The sequence below is a fragment of the Chelonoidis abingdonii genome, chromosome 26 (assembly GCF_003597395.2).
Source record: "Chelonoidis abingdonii isolate Lonesome George chromosome 26, CheloAbing_2.0, whole genome shotgun sequence".
Lineage (NCBI taxonomy): Eukaryota > Metazoa > Chordata > Testudines > Testudinidae > Chelonoidis > Chelonoidis abingdonii.
In genome coordinates this window covers 8242185-8255308 of record NC_133794.1, presented here as the reverse complement: position 1 = coordinate 8255308, position 13124 = coordinate 8242185, and the positions used below count along the sequence as shown (strand labels likewise).

Here is a 13124-nt window from a genome sequence, read left to right as displayed (position 1 = left end):
AGCGCTGCCATAAGCCGCACAGCAAGTGGAGGTGATCAGAGAACTGGCCTGCTCCCAAACCAAGAAGCAGGTCCAGGCCTTTATTGGGATGGCGAGGGTCACTATCGAAGGTTCGTGCCCACTTTAGCACCAATAGCGGCCCCATCACTGAACTGTGCAAAAAGGGGAAGCCAGACAAGAATCTGGACCGAGCCGTGCCAGAGGCTTTCGGGCGCTGAGGAGGCTCTGGCAGTGGCCAGTTCTGGTGAACCCAGATTTTTGACAAACCCTTTATGGTGTTCACCGATGCCTCAGACACGGACTGGGCGGTGTTAATGCAGGAGATGAAAAGGGGGAGAGACACCCATCGTGTACCTGAGTAAGAGCTCTACCCCGGGAGCAAACTACGCGGCCATCGAGAAGGAATGCCTGGCCATGTGTGGGCCCTTAAAGAAGCTAGAGCCATATTCTTTGGGCGACACTTCACCGTGTACCCGCCCACTTCTCTGACCTGGCTGCACAGATGAAAAGGACCAACGCCAAGCTCCTGAGGTGGAGCTCGCCCTGCAACGGCTATGACAAGTGACGTGCGCCATGTAAGCGGAACCCGTGCCACCACCCCTGAACGCGCACAACACGAACGCGTGTCCCCCAGGTCAGCCGTAGCGGGGCCTGACCCTCCCTAGGTCATCACTCCACTGCGCGCCACGAAGGTGACCTCCCCGTGTCGAATGCAACTGAACTGCGAGGTCGCGCGAAGGGTCACTGCTGCGCAGGAGAGTATCCGTGGATGGAGAGGTATAGGGACTGCTACGTTGTCGGGCGCCAGCTCCCGGGAACAAGCAGGGATGTCTCGGCGTAGCGGTCGAGTAGGATCAGAGGGTAGTCTATGGTTGTAGAGATCGATCTGAGCCAGGCAGTCGCCGGCGAGCGAGAGGGAGCTGCCCAGGCCGGAACAGAAGGCACAAGAGGGTCTCTTTTTCCACAGGCCAGGCCACGAGAGCCTGCAGAGAGACCAAGGGCAGGTTGTGGGTCTCTTGCGAAGTCTAGTGGACAGGCAAGCTCAGGCGGACATCGAGCGGGGATCCAAGCGAGCCCTGAACCCCCAGAAGGACTCAGTGGAGGGGTCCGGACTGTGCCTGCAAGCTCTCAGGTGTCCTGGACTTAGACCCACATAACTAAAACTTTGATGCATCAATTGTTTGGCCACCATCCCCTCATTTTTACAGATTGCTGAAGCTATTCCGGGAGATTCCTCCTCACCCCCATGACTTAATGTTATTAATTATACTGTACCTATTAAAATTTCCCGGGTTGCTTTCAATAGCTACCAGGAGATCAATGCTGATCCCAGTAGATTCCTGGCCAAGCCAGGAGGGTTGGCAGCCTTACATGTGACCTAAACAGCAGGTTTAAAAAACTGCAATGAAACACAAACGGCCCAAATTTTAACCCTTGGGAGAGCTTTCAGTCCCATTGCAGGTGGGGGGTGGGGATTTTTTGGAGCTGGACTCCCTGGAATGGGAAATAAACAGTTTCAGTCTGATTCCGAGGGGGCAGCTGCTGTGCTGAGGTTGGCCCTGCGGGGAGCCTCCCTTCACAGCCGTTTCCCTCATCACATTAACTAGCTTTGCTCCCGCTCGGAAATCCCAGCGGCCTGTTGGGGACTCGGCGCCCCTAGGGATCGCTCCTGTCCCATGGCAGGCGTGTTCTGTCACACCTCTGCTCAACTTGGAGTGCTCAGTCTGCCCCAGGGAGGTCACCATGACGGCTCGCTGGCTAACGGGAAGCACGTGCGTCAGCAGCTGCAGAACTGAGGGCTTCTGGCTAGAAGGCCCAAAAGGAATGCGGTGGGAAGGTTCAGAAAGCGAGAAAGGACAGCACAGTCTGGGCGTCTTTAGGAAGAATTCTTAACTCTGGTTCTAACCAGCCAGATGCTGGAGCTGCCCCCCCTCCTCCACACAGCCCCCCAAGAGAGGAGGTTGGCTCTTATATTAGCTCCACTGGTTTATTTTTAAAAAGGCCGAGTGGGGGTGGGGGTGGAGGGCTCGTTAACTTATTGCTTGTTGGAGGAATATTAAAAGGAGGCATCGGACCCACAGCCACAGACAGTTCAGCGCTGTACTGCAGTGGGATGGAGGCATGCGTGGAGCCAGCTACCTGGGAGCTCCCCAGTTGTCATCATGCTGCTGATGTGGCTACTCAGACACAGCTGTAGTGAGACTAGAGCTCGGACCATCCTGCACAGAAAGAACAGGCCCCTGCCACCTGAGTTAAGGAGAATCTCCATGGGGCATTAGCCCTAGAGAGCCCATACACACAGTCGGCGTAGCATTGCACAGATACGGGGGTTTGTGCTTCCTTTGAAGTGGCTGTCAGAGACAAACGGGTGCCAGACCGGACACACTTCTGAGGTGCTCCTACTGGGTTTAAGTGGGTGAGGTTTGTGAAACAGATGTTTGGAACGTGGGAACAGAGACAGCAGGTTTCTGGCAATGCAAAGACAAAGGCCGCAGTGACAAAAGACTGTGGGACAATACACCATGCCTCTGAAGATGTCAAAGCACTTCACAGATACCCGTTAGCTAATCCTCACAATCCCCATGCTGCAGGTAATCATTTCCACAGTACAAGATGGGGAAACTGAGGCTCCGAGGGGTTGCTTGTTTCAGTGGTTGCCGACATCAGCAGAGATTGGGCGCAGGACTTCTGGGTTCTGTCGACATCTCCTGCTTGAACCATTCTAGATCTAACACACACTTTGAAAACACACCTAAGACACACTCTCCTCCCAGAGCAGGCACTCAACCCATGGCTGCAACCCCAAGATTGTATTGATTATCAGAGCCATGAACACAACCCAAGAGGCCTGAGGGCGAGGCCACATCTCTAACTGCTACAGCATGCGCCCTCCAGGAAACCATCCCTGCACCGCAACCCTTCGTCTGGGCAGCTGGGGCCCGGCAACTCCAGATCTGCCAATGGAGAAGCCCACAAACTAAAGCAAAAATACGACGACCATTCCTATGAAAGCATCATGAGCGTACAATGGCAGGCTGGAAACTGCAGCAGGAAAAGGCCTCAGCGCAAGATTTCTGCTACCTTTTGCCTCTAAAACCAGCCTCTCTTTTGGAGACTCTCCCTCTGCCGGTAGAAGCATGGGGACTGTGACATACATTGGAGCAGCGGAAAGCAGAGATGCACACACACATGAGTCAGTTCATGGTTACAATCCCCCCCAAAGCCCAATAAATTCCCCTTCTGGCTGTTACAAAGGCAGCACTTGTGCAGCAAAAATCCACGCATGCCCCAGAGGCTCCTGTACTCGCCGGTGCCTTGCGCTCCCTTCCCCCGCCCGCCATGAGAACAAGTCCTGCTGCACGTGTAAAGCAGTTATTCGCCTGCTCCATGTGCCATCTGCCCCCAGCCCATATGTGTGTGGAACCAGCGAGCTGGCAAAGGAAGGAAACAACACAGGGAGGGACCTGAGAATTAGCCAAGGGAGAAAGGAGAGCCGCGCAAGCCACTCTCCCCATGTCCATAGGCCCGTCCCTCCAAAATGCTGCACCAGAGTTCAGTCAGAGCCTCATGATGCCCCTGTCCCATCACTGACAGGCAGCCACCTCTGGGGAGGACCACAGCAGCTGTGTAGCATCCACACAGCAGCAATACACAAAACCAGCAACCGAACCCCCAAGGGGCGGCAGGCAGGACCAGCCGGGGCGGGGGGGAACCCAGGGATCTTAGGGTATAAACGCCTCAGGGCAGAGACAGCTGGCAAGCACCCAAATCAAAGGTTTTTATACATCCAGGCCCACAGTGCTCTGAGCACCTGGCCTTTTACCCCTCCCCCAACAATGGCTGGGAGCTGGTGCGTTGTGGGTGGGGCGACCTCGGTAGACACACCCGGTATAAATGGGAGGGCAGCAAAGTGCTTTAATTGATGGCAAGGCTCCGCACGGCCTTGCTGCAGCCCGGACACTGCCTGGCTGTCTCTGGGCCAGACAGAAAACTGCTGACCTTGCCCTGAGATAACGTTCTAGTGCAAGATCCCAACCCAGTAACCGCTGTAGGGCGCTGGGCATGGAGCTGAGGTTTAGCCAGGGCCCGCAGTTCTCCTGCTCTCACATCGCAAGGGCTGAGACCAGTGGGTCCTGTGAGTCACTCAATGGTTCTTTGGCCCTTTTGTTTACAATGCAGTAACCCAGCTTTATTAGGGGTCTCTAGAAGACAGACAAGCCTTAACTGTGTCGTTGCTTCTGTTGCTCAGTTCTAACATGCTCATCTCCAGGATCCCAGAGCACAGAGAGTGGCTCCTGCTGTGGGATCAGCAGGTGTGCACGGAAACGGGAAAGTTGTGAACATGCTGTATTTTACCTGCAGCTCAGGGATGAGATGTGACTAGGAGCTCCAACTGGATGCATTTCAGCATGTTGTGTAATGCGACTGGGGCCTGCAGGACTCAATTGCAACATAAATGGTTGCGGGAGAAGACAATGTGTTTAGTGATTCCAGCAGGGAACTGACAGCCAGGACTCCTGGGTTCTGTTCCCAGCTCTGGGAGGGGAGTGGGGTCTGGTTATTAGAGCAGGCGGAGTCAGGAGTCCTGGGTTCTGACTTTGGATGAGCTGCCTACACTTCACCTATGTTCCTGTGTCTCCTGATCTGCAAATAGGAGCAGACTCACCTCTGGAAGGTGTCCGAGTGGGCCCAGAGCAACTGGCCAGGGCAGTGCCTGTGAGTCACATGGGTGCCTGCAGGGAAACCCCCAGTTCTTTCCAGTTTGTGTCTGTTTCAGACCCCGAGAGGCCAGGCTCCTTCAAGGTCCTGCCAGGGTTGCTCCAGCCCTGTGCTGGCATCAGGCCACAGCTCAGTGGGGTTAAGCCAGCTACATCCAGATTGCAGAGGGGTGAGGATTTATCCCACTGGCTACACCAAAAATCTGCCATGGTGTAATGGGCAGCACTCAGGACTTTGAGTCCTGGAATCTGAGTTCAAGTCTCAGCGGGACCTCTGGGAGATATGTTGGTTTGCTGCAAAGCCTTGGAGCTCAACATGCTTGCTTACCCTCTGTCACGGAGTCCCTGGGCGATGCTCTGGAACTGCTCCCCACAAAGCCAGGCAGGACTTTGGGAGCCTCCTCTCCCTCGGAGCAGACTTGTTCAGGGCAAGAAGCTCACACGTCTTCACCTCCTGGGTCTCTCCTTGGAGCATTCAGCATCTCTGCCTCCGTGCGCTTCCCACAGCGAGGCCCACCAGGCTGTTCCTGGGAGAGCCACGGGAGGTTCTGCACCCCCACTTTGCAGTCGACGTGCTACGCTCAGCCAGCTCAAAACAGAGGTTTATTCGATGACAGCGAACAGAGTCTAAAACAGTAGCTTGTAGATCACAGCGAACCAACCCTCGGCCGGGTCCATTCTGGGGGCAGTGAGCCAAACCCCTAGGTCTGCATTCACCCTTATCCCCAGGTAGCTCCAGACTAACAACCCCTCAGCCCCTCCTCTCTGCTTCCGCTTCCTTTCCCGGGCAGGAGGTCACCCTTGATCCTTGTGTCTCCAACACTGCAGTTGGCACCTTTGCAGAGGAGGGCCCAGGCCATCATGTTGAACCTAGGAGACCGGAGTGCCAGGCATTAGGTGCACTGGCCCTTTGCTCTGCCAGATACTTAAGAACTGCCTAGGGGACACTGAGGCACCAACACAGTATTCAGAGCAAACATTAGGAACAGTCCCAGTTCGTCACACCCTCTCCTTAGCGGAACTAGAATGATGTTGGGCAAAGCCAGCTCTAGGGACTGGCAGGCCTCCTGGGACAGCACTGCCCCCCTCCAGCTGGAGTGAGGGGCTCTGAGTGCTGCTCCAGGAGGTGGAGTATTGATTTGCTCACCCCTCTCCCGTTCTTGGGGCTGCTCACGGCCCAGACTGTGGCTGTTGGTTCATTTTAACTGAACTCCATTTGGGGAGAGTCCAAGAGGCGGGCAACCCTGGGTAACTACACAGCATCTGATCTGAGCCGGGACCCCATAGCAGGAACCTCCACTCCTGGCCCGGCCTGGATGGCAGGTATGTTCCCATCCCACCTTGATGCCAGGTGCTGTGTGTAGGGGACAATGCGCCAAGCACAGCACGTCCCCGCTCCCTTAACCTGGCCATGCCACGAGCCTGGAGCCAGTGCGAGTGCCCCCCAGGTGCTGTTCCTGCCAGAGCTTGTTGGCACTGGCCGTGGGGAGCAGGGACCCGTGTGGCTCTGCTGCAATGGAATGCTCAGAGGAGCTGCTGTTGCAGTCCCGTTAAGCACCATCTTGCTGACCCTCCCCTGCTGCTGCGTGAGAAATGCACTGACCGGGTTAACGTGGCCGGGTGAAGCTACGCTGGGTCGGGCTGTATCACCACTGGGAAGGATGCCTCAGAGGAGCACCCCTGGGTGGGTATTCAGTAGAGCCGTGGTTCTTAGCAAGGCCGTGGGCAGGTTTCAGGGGGTCTGCCAAAATAAACCGGAGAGCAGCGCCGGTGTTAGACTTGCTGGGGCCCTGGGCAGAAAGGCCAAGCCTGAGCCCCGCCATCTCAGGCTGAAGCCGAAGCCCGAGAGGCTTAGCTTCCCAGTGCCCCATGTGGTGTGGGGCCCCAGGCCATGGCCCTGCAGAGGTGGGCCATGGAGGTTTTATAGCATGTTGGAGCGGTTGGGGAGGCTCAGAAAGAAAAAGGTTGCGAACCCCATGTCCTGTTACGGCACTGCCATCTCTCAGCAGCTGTGGCAGCCCTGGCACCTCGTGGGGGCTATGGACTGTCCTGGCTGCATTACACTCTGTCCCCCTATATGCCCTCTGCAGTTTGAACTGGGTGTGAAGTCATCCTGCCTCGACCCGGTGTGCTGTGCTGCTCCCCAGAGGTGGCTGCATTTCCACCATACGGTGAAGCGACGCTGGGAACTAGGCTCAATAGGTGTCCTTTACGCTAGCTGACATGAGGCTCTACCTGTCAGGTGCACCAGGATCGGGTGAGATGACAGGAGCCATCTCTTGCCAGAGCTACCAGAAGCTGTGCTGATCTGTCTGTGGAGCGAGCTCTGACTTGGTAGCTTTTCCACACCCCTGGCACTTATGGGATGTTTAATTCACCTAAGCAGCAAATGGAAATCCCAGCATCCCCCAGGACACTGGAGGAATCAGGACTCCTGGGTTCTGTTTTCAGATGTAGGAAGGCAGTGTGGACTAGGGGTTAGAACAAGGTGACTGGCGGAGCTCCCAGGTCCTGTTCCCAGCTCTGGGATGGGAGTGGGGTCTAGCAGTTAGAGCAGGGGGGCTGGGACTCCTGGGTGCTGCTCCCAGCTCTGGGAGGGGAGTGGGGTCCCCTGTTGACAGAAGGGGGCCTGGCGCTCCTGGGTTGTATCAGCTCTGCCACTGATGGTATGACTGTGGGCAGGTCACATGGTTTCTCTGCAGCTCCGTGAGTAACGGGCTGACGCTGGAGTTAGGAAGTTTAATACCCACCAAGCACTTGGATCCCCCTGGACGGAAGACGGACGTGAAAAGAGCACAAGGCGTCGTCAGCCCTGAGGGTTGGTATATGCATAAACGCTGATTTCCTGGCAACTGCTTTTAGTTTCATTTAAACACTTGTGTTCCGTGAAATCGCAGCCAGATGAGGACCTAAACAATATGGGGAAGGGGTCAGAAATTCAACCCCTTCTGGAATGTTCCCTTCCTCTGTTACAAAGCGGGAGCTCCCTGGAACTAGGACCCAAAGGAGCTCAGCACCGGGGCTGGTAGAACGTCCCTGTACCGTGCGCTACCAGCTTCACCACTGGCGGGCGCCCTCAGCAGCCATGTCCTGGCACGCCAATGTCATGGAAATGACGAGAACCCCCATCCTCTGCTCACCCTTCCCACGCCCCCAGCCCCCGGGCAGCTGCCTCCTTGGGCCAAGCATCGGCCGCTGCATGAGTTCAAGTCTCTGGCCTTTTTCCACCCCCGTTTTGTCGCTCCCAGTTATTTCCGCCCTGGGGCAGCAGGAGCGTTAGGTGTGAGCTGGAGCAGCTGTTCCTGCAGCACAGCGAGCCGTGACTAAAGGCCCGGAAGTTCATAAAATAAAATGCTAGTTCTGGGCATCAGTCCTGGGTACTGGGTAACAGGGAACGGGGCGACTGGGAAGGGATTCTGGGTAACAGACCAGGGCACTAAGGCTGGACAGGGCCCTGCGGGGCACTGAGTGGGGCTGGGGGTTCTTGGTGGGGTTTAGTTGATTGGGGCTGGGTAGGACACTGGGGGGTTCTGGGTAACAGACCAGGACACTAAGGCTGGGCAGGGCCCAGGAGGTGGGTAACAGACGGGGGTGGTGGGGCTGGGGAGGGCCCTGCGGGGTACTGAGTGGGGCTGGGGGTTCTCGGTGGGGTTCAGCTGATCATTCACATGCAGTTTGAAGCTCCTTATGTCTCTTTCTCACTGCTGAGCCCACTAGCCATTCTCTGATCTGCCCCTTGGTGAAATGCTCTTTCAGAGAAGGGCAGCCCCCCAAACAGCAGACAGGGCGAGCGTGTCCTTGAGGCGTCTCTGGGGCATGACCCCCATGGCCAGCTGCCATCCTAGGAGCACCCCCCTCCCCTATGACTTCTTCCCTTTGCTCGTCTTTGTTATTGTCGTCGTCTCCTTCTGCTTCTCCTCTGCCTCAGCCGCCTTCTTCTTCTCCTCCTTCAGCTCCTTGTACTTCCACTTGGGCAGCTCCAGCATGTTCTTGTTTTTCCATGACTGTGGTGGCTTCTCCTGGTAGGCTGCGGGGAAGGGGGCCTTGACTAGTTTGATTGTGGGGATGTGGCCCCCGGGGAAGACGCTGTTCCTGTGCAGTAGCCGCAGTGGGAGGAATCTCAGCATGCCAGAGGGTCTCCGGTACGGGACCAGGATGCGGGTTTCTGACACAGCCTGGCCGTTGCAGGAGGATGAGTTGGGCTGGGACTTGGCATCAGGATCCGGCGTGTACTCCTTGAGAATCTCTGGCACTGACAGCCTCTGTTTGCCCACCTCGGGGGGGCTCCCGGGACAGATGGTTTGGCAGGCCATAGCCACAAAGGGGCTGGCCAGGCATGTGGTCATCCGGACCATGTGGTCCATCACCCCGTCCGCCTCGGGGTCATGCGGGAGGTTGATGCTGAAGGTGGAGCAGATCTTTTCCAACAGCCTCTCGCACCTGGATTTAGTGGCCAGTGCCTTGGTCACCAACTCGGGCAGCGCCGGCCACTCGGGCCGGTACTGGTCACTGAACTGCTCGGCTCGGGGCCGCTGCAGGATGCTGCGCATCTGCACAATGGTCTCAAAGCGCCCAGTCAGACCTGCCCACTCCCGGGCTGTCTTCCCTCGGACAGGATCCACCGCTGTCAGATCAGCTCCTGAGACGACAGGGGGTAAAGAAAGGGCCCATTATAAAAACAAACCCCTTGGTTGCGTAGCTGCGAGCGGCTTGGGTCAGGGCCGGAGAGCAGGCCTGTTCCAAATGGCCTCATCACAGACTTTGTGGTTTGGAAAAGGCTTTTAGAACAAAATTGAAGAAGGCAGTGTGACCTAGTGGATAGTACCCTGAACAGGCTGGGCTCCACTCCTAGCTTGGCCACTGGCCTGCTGAGTGACGACGGGTAAGTTGTGCCACCACTCTGCCTCAGTTTCCCCATCTGCAAAATGAGGGCTAATGTGCCGGGCCAGCTTTGTGACGTGCTTTGAGCTCTGCGGCTGGAACACTGAACGAGCACTAGGGGGCAGCAGATAACAAGGAGCAAGGCGCTGCTGCGCCCCAGGGCTGGATTCTAACTCATCACTTGTGCACCTGGAAGAGGTTGTGTGCCCGTCTATGCTGCAGCCGAAGGTGTGATTGCAGCGAGTGTAGACGTACCCACGTTAGCGGTAAGCTAGCTAGCGCAGGTCCCAATGGGCCTGAAGCTGGGGCAGCACATTCTGAGAGCAGAACCAAGGTCCAAGCTTCCATGCAATTTGTACCAAGCCACCTACGTCACAGCTTGCTCACTTGTGTACCTCTCCAAAAGCAGCATGGCTGCCCTCGCTCGGCGCTGAGCCCCACCCCACGCAGTGGGTTTCAGAGCCTGGGCTCCAGCCTGAGCCCAAATAGCTACACTGTTGATTTAGCCCCGTAGCTCGAGCCCAAGTCAGTTGATCCAGGCTCTGACACTCACGGCCACGGGGGGGTCTGGTATATACATAACCTAAATGGCTAGTTGAGGTCAACCCTGTGCACCTTCCCTGGGAATAACCTTGGCTGGCTACATTGAGGTAAAAAGCAGCATCTTGTCTCACTCAGATTTCACACGGCGAGAGCGATCCATATGAACACACCTTCTGGCTGTGAAGATGTAGCCTAGGAAACAGGTGTATTTGACCCAGGTGAAAATCCTAGGGCAGATGAGGCAGTTGTCAGTTTTCATGTGAGTTAGCCAGCCAAGGTAACCCCTACGTGGGGGGCTGAGCTAATGCATGTTAAAGCTGTAATGGCCTCATCTTACCTGGGATTTTCAAATGAGTCAAAAACCGTTTTCCCTAAGCTCGGCCCTTGCGCAGCAATTCCCGGAGACATCCAAAAAGCAACAGACCTGCCAGGAGCAGTGTGGTGACGCACTCCTTCCGCCCCTGCACTGCTGCCTTCATGAGCGCTGTCAGGCCCCGCACGTCCCTCTTCTCAATCTCCAGCATGGGGTAGTAGTTCAGGAGATAGTTAACTATCGTGACGTGTCCTTGACAGGCAGAGAGAGAGAAGCTGCATTAGAATTTCAGACCACAACAAGAAATGAGTATTTAATGCCCACTCGCCGAAGGCTGCGTGCATTAGTGGTGTGATGGGGGCGGTGTCCATGAAGCTCCCAGTGCGGTGCTTGCAGGGGGTGAACCAGCGTGATCATGCATGTGTTTGACTTCTTAAAATCCTAGGAAATGAAAAGCAAAAAACTTAGTTAACGCATCAGCCCGTCTGCAGGCAAACCAGGAAAGAATCCAAGAGTGCAGCTTCCTACACTGCTGGGAACACAGCTGGGCGAAACCTGGCTCATGTTTTCCTCCCATTTACCTTAGTAAGATCCTGCTTCTCTTCCCCCCGTACTGGGGTGTAGATTGGGAGTAGCCAAGCTGAAGTTAGTAGAATTATTCTGGCTTCGGGAGAGGCGAGTCAGGCCCTAAATGTGCAACATAAAGGGCCAGATCCTCAGTCGGTGTCAATCACTGTAGCTTCACTGACTTCAGTGGTCGACACCAGCTCAGGATCTGGTCCAACATACAGCACCGCTCAGGTGGGGGCTGCCCTGAGCCCAAGGGGACATTGTTGTAGGAACCTTAACTTTGGAATTAAATGACTTAACGGTTTAAAAACTACTACTGTAAAGAGGCCTGATCGCAGGGTCAGATGTTCTGACTTCTTTAGGCCCCTTGGGACCTGCCAGCCGTGGTTTCTGTGGGGTTTTTGTTCCTCTGCTGGGGGCGGGGTGGGAGGGAGCACGAAGGGGGTGTTGCATTTTTGTGTCCAAGCAAAATGCGATGACCTGTCTGTGTAGAGTAGCTGTGTGAGGCCAAACTGTTTAAAAAGGAGGCTGTTTTCTAGCCACTGCCATTGAGCTATTTCTGGTTATTTGTCATGGGCAACTAGTTTGGGGACCTGGTCTGTTTCCTAGAGAAGAACGTGAGGGTGGGAGAGGGCAGCAAGTTTGAAATGAGACATTATTGTTAAGGCTCCCATCGCTGAGGTAGCTGAGAACAGGTCTTTGTAATAACCCATGGAACTCACTGCTGCAGGATAACTGGACATTGCCTGTTTGACTGCCCACTAATTTCAGTGAGTGCTCCATGCCCCTGTACTCTGGGGAGCCCCTGAGTGCAGCTCCAGCACCGGAACACTGCAGTTCCTACCTGCTTGGGCAGCGATCATGAGGGCTGTGTTCCCGTCGTTATCCTGGTGATTAATGTCTACGTAGGGGCATTTGCTCAGCAGGGTCACAATGTCCACAAAGCCCTTGAAGCAGGCCATCATGAGCCCATTCTGGGGAGGAGCATTAAGAACCAGTGTGTCAGTGAACACCAGCGTCTTCCCCACTGTACCCCCATCCCACCCACCCCTGCATGGCACTTGCCCTTCTTGCAGGGCCTCACCTACCCTCTCCCGTGCTGCCAAAGTGCATGATGGTTTGTAGCACAAGAGAAGTTACGGGGCTGGGCTCTGGTGCTCAGAACCAGTTGGATTCGAGGTAAAGGGGCAGACCAAGGGTCCATCCAGTCTGCTATCCTGCCTCCAGGCTGTGCCAGACTGGTGTATCTAGTCCCCGTATCCCACCTCCAGTGGTGGAAACCCTTTCTGCCCCTCCCACGATGCACCTGGCCAGGACCTGGAGTTGGCTCCTGCCTTAGCAGGGATACGGTGTGGAGTGTGGCCTGGGAGCCGAGGGAGCCGCAGGGTCAGTCTGTGTCCAGCTGCCTCTTGCTAGCCATCCCGGTCTGCCCCCGAGGGGCTCCTTGCCCACGAGCAGGAATGCTTACCCTTCTGTTGATATCCAACTCCGTGACCTCCTCCCGGCTCACCCCTTGCGCCAGCATCTCCTGCAGCAGCTTGGCATTGTTCCTGGCACAGCACTGATAGAAGGTGAGCGACTGCCCACCATCCGCGGCCGGGGTGGGCTCGTAGCAGGGGTAGACAGAGTCGTCGGAGAGGATGCTGCTGGTGTCAGAGAGCTCTGCCTCCTCCACCTCCTCCTCCTCGTAGAGCAGCTCTGGGTGTGAGGCATCCGGGCTGCTCTTCCAGGTCTGCAGCACGCTCTCCTCCACTGCTGTCATCTGTCATGCAGCCCATCCAGAGGGAGCAGGGCCTGGCACAGCACCACCTGCCCACCCTGTGCCAGGAGCCTGGGTGCCCTTCACCCCTGGCTGATGACTCTGCAATGCAAGCCTAGGTCAGCGAGGCTGAGCCAGGCCCAGGCCCCCTCCCCTGCCCAGGGACTGGTCACTCTGTGGTGAGGCTGGGGGAGCCCTGGCTGTCCGGGCCTCTCGCAGGGCAGCGGGACTGACAGGCGCTCGAGGCTGGTCTTGGCATATGGCTCCATTCGCCCTTGAGACCAAACTGGGATTAGACCCCCCACCCCCACCCCCAAGCAGCTCACCGAGGCTGGGACCC

At 56.4% G+C, this 13124-nt stretch overlaps 1 protein-coding gene across 1 annotated transcript; it reads right to left on the bottom strand.

Annotated features, from left to right (window-relative positions):
• Positions 1-8578: 8578 nt before the first annotated feature.
• ANKRD33 (ankyrin repeat domain 33) lies at positions 8579-12787 on the bottom strand. The gene is made up of 4 exons (XM_032785462.2): positions 12494-12787; positions 11870-11999; positions 10567-10707; positions 8579-9357 (listed from the first exon to the last, which is right to left on the bottom strand). The coding sequence occupies exons 1-4, from the start codon at positions 12785-12787 to the stop codon at positions 8579-8581; spliced, it is 1344 nt and encodes a 447-aa protein (XP_032641353.2).
• Between the last annotated feature and the right edge of the window lie 337 nt (positions 12788-13124).